Raw genomic sequence first — 10,473 nt, 5'->3', positions numbered from 1 at the left:
TCTCAAGCTGCCTTACAGGGATGGCAGTCTGTAATTAATTTTGCATGCGTCTCTCTCCCTTCTCGCATTTGTTTTGTTCTTTGTCAAATAAAAACTTTTGAGGAAGGCACAGAATTTCCAGGCATGAAAGACGGTTAAACATCTCGACTTATGTAAATGTGAGGCCATGAGTATAAAGTTGTTCTGAAATTCTTGGACTGGTTTTGGGATGATATACTTTTTAAGAAGGAAGTAATTTTATATATATATATATATATGTGTGTGTGTGTGTGTGTGTGTGTGTGTGTGTGTGTGTGTATACTCACATATTAACTGTATATGTATTTTTATTTTTTTACTTTTATTTTTTTAAGCAGAATAATCTAGAGCAATTGATTACTTCTCTAATAGCTAAGCAGTTTATCATGCATGCATGACTTGACTTCCAAGATAAGTAACATGTCTGTATCTGTATGTGTTCCACATTGCAGATGTCTCTGAGATCAACAACGCTGGCACCAGCAATGGAGGTGAGTAGAGATATTGTTTTCCCCATGAACTGTCCAGCCTGGGTGCTGTGACGCATCACTGAAATCCTGATCTCCACATCCCTTCCTCTATCTCTTGCTTTCCATGCCTCTGCTATTCACGGGTGGATTTTTTTGTCAACATACCTGCCTACATTCATAAAATATCACAGACCATATTAGAGTTCATATCATGTGTTGGATACAATTACATTTTAGTGGTAGAAGCTCCAGCCAGCGTGCAGGTTTTGAAAAAACACCATTATTAGATAGTGAGATGTTCACATCTAGTTCAGTCTTGATGCCAAAAAGTTCTTGTTAGCTACATTGTAACTAAAAATACCATTGGCTTGATTCACAAGCTTGGCAGGGAAGAGAGATTGTTAAGGTAAATTGATACTTTTTTGCACAGAATGAGAGGCCATACATCCTATGAATATCAAAGCCTCTCCTCACATTTACCCCTCTTCCCCTCTCTATTCTCATTTGTCGCCCTTACTCTTATCTAGAGGAGATGAAAGATCATGTCGAGAGCTCAGAAGAACCTGATTCCAGTCTAACTGACAGCATTCAGTCCAAAGGTAAGGGCGTCGGGGAAGCACTTGCTTACTGGGTCGCTCTCATCTCGCACGCAATCTCTATTTATAAGCGTATTCTTATTAGTGGCCACAGCTGCTGAATTAAAACCCACTTTATCCGGAAAATTGCGCTGTGTAAGTTTTACCCAGTTCCCCCCTCCTAGTCTCCGTTTTCCCCCCAGTCTGTCTCCATCTCCTTCTCTCTGTAGGGGCTATACTGTAGGATATTTTGGTATAAACGTGTCAGCACATCTTTTGAGATTGAGTGTGATGAATTGCCTGCAAACTCAACTATCAGACATTTAATAAATCAAGTGAGCAATGCATATTATTTTAACATGCAGCTAACAGACTGTAGGAGCAATAATCATGCCAATAAATCATATTTGATAAGGATACCACACTGTTGTTATTCTCAGGTCTCCATTGAGTTGTAAGGGTAACAAGACAGCATGTAATTTGACTGTAGACATATGTGGAGAGGGCTATGAAAATCTATCTCCACATTTGTTCTGTGTGTGGCTCTATAGAGGTGTTGAGCCAAAGAATGAAATTGTGATTCAGGCATCGTAGTTTCCAGGTAGAAACAAATAATTAAGCAACTGTTGTGAACAGATTGTCAGGGTTGAATAAACAGGAAAGGCTAGCAGCATATGAAATAACTTGGCAGAGGCAAACGGGTTGGTGTAGAAAGGAGAGAGCTTAAACATTGCCAGACAAAGAGCCAGAGAAGAAAACAAGCGTGTGAATCAGGGTGGGAGGGTGTATAAGGAAGCTGGTGTGCAGTTGAAATTAGCTGTAGAACATTATCAAAACATATGACACTGGGTATAACAACAGACTGCCCTGAACAAGATTGTGGGTTGTTTAACATTAACTAAAGATTTCCATTAAAACAGAGAAAATGGATCAGCCTCAGTTGCCAAATGTCTGTTTATCCATCTGTCTGTCACACACAATTTCTGCAACATCACAGATCAAATTTTGGCAAAGCTTTGTCTATTAATGCATGTCACTGTCCTTCTGTTTGCTTTTAGTGGTTTACAAAGATGAACTTTTTTGTACTGTGGTACAGCCTATCCACCAGTACAGAATATCTTGCTCTGGACAAAATGTCATGTGATTAGATTGCCACGAAATTTGTAAAGACATTCCTGGTCCCCAGAGAATAGCTCCTTTAGTGACACTATCAGGATCAACTTTTTGGTCCATAACAAAATATCCAGAAAACTAATCACCGGAGGTTCCAGAAAGTTGCTGTAAATATTCAGTCTGTGATGCGTTTAGCGATCCACCTGATCCACCTTTCTTCTTTTGCCAGCATCACACAAATATTTCCACTTCTGCAGTAGAACTAACGCCACCCTCAGCAAAAAAGACAATATTGCATATAGTCTAAACACAGATGACTACGAAATATTACAACCAGATGCATGCCTCCAATGGGACCAATCCCTTTTTATTTTAATGATCCCTGTGGTCTTTCTCCAAAGTCAACATAAGAATAACCTTGACATGTTGCCATTAATACTGTTAAGTCTCTGAGAAAAGCAAGTTCATTTATTGTTTCTCCTAGGAATGCAACTCAATCATTGTCATTATTGATTCAACTAGTGATAGTTTACTTTTGATAATTTAATTTGCAATTTGATCAATTACTTTGGTTTGTAAAATGTCAGAAGAAGGCCAAAAGAATTGCTCCTCATATGCAACCGACAGCCCACAGCATTAAGATGTTCAGCTTACCATTACATATGACAAATAAAAGCAGCAAGTCCTCATGATTTACAATCTGGGACCAGTGAATATTTGGCAGTTTTGCTTTACTTAAAATGAATCTGCAAAGATTTGTTTTGATAATTTCTTGATTCAATTTACTTCCATTTTCTCTTTTCATTTTTATTGTATGCAGTTATCATTTCAGCCTATATTTTCAATAGAAGTCTCCAGATATTGTCTCCTTTGCTGTAGTCAGAGAAATAAATATGTCCAGCAATAAACAGTGATATTAAAGACACAGTATTGCTTATTTAAAGGGGAAATATGTACTACTGACAGCTAGTGCTTAAAATAGTTACTGCAATAAAAATTCAAAATACTGCAGACAGTCGTCTCCCCCGCCCCCTCCACCCCAGACTCAAAGTTCACAGTAGTTGCCAGGCTGAGACCACAGCATTCATAGTCTTGCTTTGCCAGACCCTCCTCCAAAGCGTGTTGAAGGTGCATCCACAACAATGTTGCTAAACGCTTGTCTCACATAGCCAGACATTACTTCACAGCACAGTGGAGTAGCTAACATTAGATGCTGGTTATATTGACGATCATAGAAGCCTGTGCTCATGCAGAGCTCTGTACCCAACGGACAGGCACACTCCTTTTGGGCTAAGAATTACGGTGGAACTGCTAAAAACACATCAACCTTGCCGTCCTCTCCGCCCGACAGACATATTTCCTAGGCTTAGAATTACGGTAGGAACCGATAAAAAATAACACTACCTTGCCGTCCTCTCCACTCGACTGGATACACTTTTATTATCTTAAAATGACGGCAACAATCGCTAAACACGCTGCAAGCTCACAGTCCTCTCTTCCCCAATTTACAGCTCCCCTGTCTTGGCTTAAAATAACTCACCGTTGTGAGCTACAAACAGCTGTGGGCTGCTTGCCTGGTCCTCCGGTAAGGTTAGCAGTTAGCAGGGTTAGCACGATGGCGTTAGCCAGGACCAGTCGGGATCACTATAAGAGGCTGTGTCTCTTTTGTTTTTGCGAGTAACCAACTCTGGTACTCTAGCGATAATAATTCAATATGAGTACACAAATGTTGAAATGACGTAACATGTCTGTACCTTGTAGCCGTGATTAATTAGCCTGAAGCTAATGCTTACCTGTTCAGCAGGAAATTAGCCAACTCTGCTTCCTTTTGGGCTCCAAGCTGTCTCCATCTTTTAAATACATGTCCAATATTTACCCGGGATTTGAAACATGTCTGGTCACGCAACTGTTAGAAATATGCCAGTTTTTATTGGTCGGGTAGAACTTATCTCCCTTGATCCGTTTTTTTTGTTTGTGGATTTCATGCCTGTCCTAACATTACAGCAACAGCATGCTGAGTTTACATTTTTACAGGTATATCAATGGCAACCCAGCCTGGCTGTCAAACTGGGCAGTTGATAACAACACACAAAAACACACGGAACGGAAATATCAAAAGGAGAAAATACCGGCATTAGCATTGTTGTCAGAGAAGATGCTTTTTCAACTTAGAATGTTTCCTTGATATCTGATGATGCATCGGGATCATTTTTTTATGTATTACAGTAAACATATTACATATTGGACCATGAATGTAAGAATGTATGAACCAGTATTTAAGTCATGCTCAATCTAAATTCAGACTATGAACTTGTTTTCTATTCAGACATTGTTGAGAAGAAAGAATGACCAGCTGAGGGAAGGACGATCAACCTCATCTGACAGCCAGCAAAACTGTGCGAAGGCCAACCACTCTGGTGTCAGACGGACTCATGTCAGTATGGGCTCTGACACTGGCCCAGGACACCCAGTTACTCACAAGATGCTCACATTCCCAATTTTATTTAGCCTATTCCCTCTCTGTTAAGAAACTCCAATTCCCTGAAGTATGTATGTATGTGTGTATGTATGTATATGTACATACCGGTATGTACATAAACTTAAAATAGGACTTGAACATATCAACCAGAAAAGATGAGCCATACCTCACTGTGTTAGAGTCATACATCATTTTGCCAGCAGGGTGCGATGAGATAAACCAGGTTCAAGTCTGCATTTGATCTATACCCACTGTGAGAGCACAGTGACGCTGTCAGAGGACAACAGCCACAGCTCCGACATGTTGACACTCCAGGCTGACTGATGCTTAACATCAACCGTGCTTTTGTTCTTACAACACCACAGTCATGATGACATTTAACAGTGGAATACCTGACAACACCCTACATTTGTAAGCCTCTTTGGAGCGCAACACACTGACACCTGCCATGTCTTCTCACACACTACTGCAGCTCGAGCTCCATTGTTTAGTCAAATCAGCCAATACTCTGATTCAGACCACAGTCTGTCACTCCCTGGCCTTTTATCTTTAAACATCACTGATCACATCTGATCTCCGCAGCAGCTGTAACTGCAGCTTAACTCGTTTTACCAAGAAACTGTTCCTCAAGGCCCACATTCACTTAAGAGGACATGAGTCTTTTAACTAATCAATTCGTTATTGTCTACCCTTTTTTTCATGTCCAGTGCATGCTAGAAATTTGCTTTGAACTTAATCACCATAAACAAGACATTAAACATTCAGTCCTCTTCGCTTTTGCTTGTCTCCTTACCAGATTGTCTATAATTGTATTGAAGGAATCTGCCTTATTTCATATCAAACTACAACATCACAGACACAGACCTAAGAAGGTGGTCTAAGTATGAATTCTTGGTTGTGTATTGCTTGCAGATGATTTGTAAGTCTAAGTACATCATGTAATGGCTAATGGCCTATTGTTATTGGGGGTTTTTTTCTCTCTTCAAAACATGGTTTTGGTTTAAATGTTGGTATGATTCATGAATTAATTTCAGTGGTGCCATACTAAAGATCAGATCAATAATGAAATGATGCCTTCATACTTTGATGTTTGCTTTGCTAAACTATAACAGAAACAACTAATAAAATGTAAAGGTGGAAGCCATGTCTCAGCTCTTAATGTACCTTGTAATGTTTCTTGTTTTTACTTCAGTCATGACGGTGGCTAATATTTGGGTTTGGTACAGTTAATTTCCCCTCAGTTCATTAATGTGAAGTTAAACAACTGTAATAGAACAATCAGACAATTAGTCTGTTGTGTGTTCTCCAGCATGCTGCCTCTGTAGCCCTCAGGCTCTCTCCTGTATCAAATGAGAAGAGATGGCAGACCCTCTCACTCCAGAGCCGTCCCTCCCTCTAGGAAACGGACTAATGGCCAGAGACCTCACAAGGAGTTTGTTATCAAAGACTTTTCAGAGCAGAACCTCTTTGTCAATCGCCTGTCTTATCTGGAAAAATGTCAGTGACTTTTCAGATATTTTGTAGATATTTACTATGTTCACAATTTCTGAAGTCACACATTATGAGTTGGACCACCACATGTTGTCACAAAACTACAATTTCACCTATTAACCATTACAGCTAATTTATAGAACTTTAAAAGTAGCAACTTTGGCGTGGCACAATTAAAAAGCAACAGTCTGCACTAGTTTCCACAAGGTTTGTCTCATCGTTCAACATGAAAACTATCTATCAGAATAAAGCTGAAAACAAGCCAGATACTATAAAGACTGTAAAAACCACTATTATGGTTACATCGATATGCAGCTTTGTTTGGTCCTCACAAACCAAACCAGAGAACACATTGAACATATGATGTAAATATTGAGTCATTGCTTGGTAAGCACCAAACTCCTGCAAGGACACAAACACTTGCTTAGCATCATGATGGTAGATGGAGAGATAAGGGCAAAGATTACTGTAAACTTTGAAGATGAGATGAATGAGAGATGACTTCATCAGATTGAGGCACACTTCCGGTGAGCTACAGCTCTACTGCACAAACGCCTGAGGTGAAGTATAAAATAACAACCACTTTATCACTCACAGCACATCCCACTAGTTTACTGTGTGCTTTGTTTTAGGCCAGTTCTGTTTAGATCATTATTTAAATGTGATGACAACAGTGCCAATCCCAGTTAAAAATCATCTTTAAAACCACTGTGCTGAGATGATGGTGGGCAGCAACTGGATCAGAAGGCATACAATAGATAGAATCCTTCATCTCCCACTGAATGTTTTTTATCTCCTGGCTGTCAACACCAAATGACCTGGAATGGACAGTCTTGGACCGATAAGTCTTCACTCTTCACTCCCAAATCAGATTTATAAGGGGTTCAACAATCGTGACATGTGTTTCCGCATTCACTTCTGAGCCTGCTGTAGGGCAAATCAAGGAGTTTCCACAGTGAACCAGTTATAATTACAAGCGCACGCCAACAATTTAGTGGCACAAGCCGCTTTCCGACAGAAGGGACGTTCCAGCAACACTTTTTTCTCTCAGGTTCCGACTGGACCAATTTGGGGATTATAAATTCCCCTGGCCACAGTTCCTGTAACTCTTTCAGCTACTTCAGGGCTGGGTCTTTTCCCTTTTCCGCATAGTGGTGGTTAGATGGCTGTGGTATAATAACAAAAGGTCAGTTCCAGAGATTTGAAGTAACGAAGTACAAGTACTTTGTTTGTTACTATTTATTTTGTGGCAACTTTTACTCCTTACATTTCAACACAAATATCGCTACTTTTTACTCCTTAGATTTTCCAAAGTTGTCTGGTTACTTTAGTTTTGTACAAGAGGTCGGAGAATAGCACGGTCACACATCTCAAACTGTGAGCGGGCGCGCGTGCTACACAGAGAAAGAAGTGAGAGAAAAGAAAAAGAGACTTTTTGTCCCATCGGAGGAGAATCCGAATCTTTGAGAACTGTAAGTCGTATAACTTATGTAGCCAGTTCACTTAAGCCTGTTATTGGTCTATAGTTTAAAGTTAGTTAGCTGGTCATTTTGTTGTTTGTGTTCTTCACCTGTTAGCTAGGATGCACGTTGCTTGATCTTATTGAAACATCAACAGAAACACCAGTTTTATTTGCATGAGTTTTTTTGCCAAACTTCAGATACTGTAATTCGATTAACAAATGGATGGAAACGTAGTTAGAGAGAAGTTGTCTCCGACCGTGTTTTAACAGACAGACCTGGGGCAAAGAGAAGAATCAGCTTTAAATACAGTCCTAATCTAGTCCTCAACTTTCACATCATTTCACTGGAGTTATCGTTATTATGGTTTGTGTCATCAATACCATGTTCAATCTAATTGGATGGGAATATTTAGTACGTTGCATTTGACTAAGATAACGCGGCAGATGCATTCTACATTCTTTGGATGCAAATCATTGCGGCTTGATGACGCTGATGTTAGCACATAGTAGTACGGACGGCGACATGATTGAAAATGAAGAAAACAGAGATCACAGAGATTTGGAAGACAAGCAGCAAGACATTCCCAATCATCCTCTGCCTGATCTGAGAGAGATCTGAGATGAGATAGGCATCAAGAACGACTCCTGGCAATGTGTGGCGTAACTATTCTTAATTGTCTGTTTAGTAGGCTAATTCATATATTTTCTTTCTAAAAGCCATATTTGAGCACACACACGTACATGTAGATTTATTTAAATGTTAAGGGCAAGATTAAAAAAGAGAAACTGGATCTGTGAATTCTCACAGAATCACAACTGGATTCATATCTTGCTACTCAGTCAGAATCTTATTAAACTGGAGTCCCAGTCTCTGTCACAATCATTAGACAAGTGATGTTTTAGGCCTATTGGCAGACATCCATTTAAAATGTAGGCAGGGAAGTGAGTTTTGCCATCTCTAGTCAGTTCCTATGGCCCGCTGTAATTGCAAATGGCATAACCAGTTTTGGGGGAGAGTAGTTGAAGTAGAGTAGTAGTATAACTGTTTAGAAGTGGACTGTTCCTATAACTACGTTCCTGTAACTACTTGGTCAGAAAGAGGCTATTGAGCTCAACAGTCCCACCCCTCCTCCAAGAGACCTTGGGTTCCAGAAGTAAACTTTCAATTCATAACTCCCATTAAAGTCTGGAAAAATCTGTATATAAAGAGTTTAAGACCATACCTAAGGTTAACCAGCTACGACTTGACTCATAAGAATACAACATGTCGTTTCGATTATAAAGACAAAACGAAAATTCAGAAAAAAGTGAAAGGTACATGACTGTGTTCATATTTTTTCGTTATTGAGCGAATGAACTACTCCTCCCAAAAACCGCCGCGAACCACTGAATAAAGGAAACTAACGTTAGTTTATCTAACAGCTAATTCTGCTGACCGCTAGGAACTTATTTTGGTAGAACAAGAAAGCACAAGGTAGCAGACATCCGGACAAAAAGAGTGTCATCCCGCGGAATTGACAGCGGCAACGGCGCAATCCCGGAAGTGGAACGTTGTTGATGTAGACCACATGGGCCTCATTTAGAAAACCTGTTAAGCAAGAAAAAGTTGCGTGAAGCAGAGTAAAATTTTTGGTGGCAACATTCCTCGTAAAAGTCGTGATTTATAAAGAATTTCCACACGTAAAAATGTGCCCTGTTTTCCGCAACCTTTTGACCATGCGTATGATGATGCGTAACGCTCCCAAGGCTTTGTAGACTGCGTTTTTGTGAGCTCCGATGGTTGAAATATCACACGGGTAAAGTACTCACGCAGAGCAGAGCGCACAGCCTGCATCCACAACACCTGTGCCACTTAACCCTTGTGTGGTGTTCATATTTCTGTCACACAGCCAATGTTTCCGGATCTGGTGGACCCACCACATTATTAGGCTTTTAAATCATTACAGCCATAACAATTTACGTAAAAATATTCAACAGATGTTTGCTTTAGCTCAAATACCATCAAATAAAAACAACACTTGGGTCCATTAGAACCAAACACCTCACATGCAATAGTTATGAGTAAGTGGAGGCTGTAACGTGTGCAGTCATTGAAAATAAGTCATGTTTCATGTTCTTCACAGAAAATGAGCCAAGGCTAATGAGTTTGAGTTAGAAGAAATTATAAATGGCATCATTTTTCTTTAAGCAAACATTGAAAACAGGTCCCACAGACCCGAACACCACACAAGGGTTAATTACCCTGATGAAGCCAACATGACTCCAATCCACTACCGGTTAATTGGACTTAATTTAACTATTGGGACAATAAATAAATAGCCCTACAGTTCCTGTGTCTACACGGCCTGTGTATTGCAACCAATAAACAGTATGGCAGATTTGGCATGGCTTGAAAATTTAGCAAGAGCGCCTCAATCTCACAATCACTGAATCATGTTTTTTTCCCATTTTTACGTTTCATGATTGTCCATCAAGGGCTCCCTAACAAGGCTGGAATATTCACTGATAGATTGATATGGACCTTGTTAGGACAAATATGGGACTGCCTTGGGAGGAGCATGAGGCTCGTCCACAACCGCATGAGATAAGAAGAGTCTGCACAGGTTATAAATCAGATTTTAAAAAATCAAAAAAAAAAGTAACCTCACTTAAGTCTAAAGGGTTTGTTTTGGCACTTTTGCCTTTATTTCTTAGCTTTACAAAGTAGAGTTGGACAGGTATGGCAAAGGAGGGGTAAGACCCGCAACAAAGACCCAGCTGGAACCAAATTGGGGAAGTTGTGGTTATGTGGTTTGTGTCATAACTATAAGGCTCAGGACACCCAAAGACGCTGCAAATCCAGTCCCATACATACAGGATGAAGAC

At 40.0% G+C, this 10,473-nt stretch overlaps 1 protein-coding gene across 6 annotated transcripts in view; it reads left to right on the top strand.

The window, feature by feature from the left end:
* Positions 1–5,814, top strand: part of macrod2 (mono-ADP ribosylhydrolase 2) — a 415,852-nt gene extending 410,038 nt beyond the window's left edge. For all 6 annotated transcript variants that reach the window (XM_034897525.1, XM_034897522.1, XM_034897524.1 and 3 more), the window contains 3 exons: positions 471–509; positions 1,016–1,087; positions 4,503–5,814. In XM_034897525.1, coding sequence (XP_034753416.1) covers positions 471–509; positions 1,016–1,087; positions 4,503–4,525 — 134 coding nt within the window. In that variant the 3' untranslated portion in view covers positions 4,526–5,814. The remainder of the gene's footprint in view (positions 1–470; positions 510–1,015; positions 1,088–4,502) is intronic.
* Positions 5,815–10,473: the final 4,659 nt, after the last annotated feature.

This window comes from Etheostoma cragini, chromosome 17 (genome assembly GCF_013103735.1).
Source record: "Etheostoma cragini isolate CJK2018 chromosome 17, CSU_Ecrag_1.0, whole genome shotgun sequence".
Lineage (NCBI taxonomy): Eukaryota > Metazoa > Chordata > Actinopteri > Perciformes > Percidae > Etheostoma > Etheostoma cragini.
Note: the sequence above shows the minus strand (reverse complement) of the source record. Positions and strands in the feature narration are given on the sequence as shown.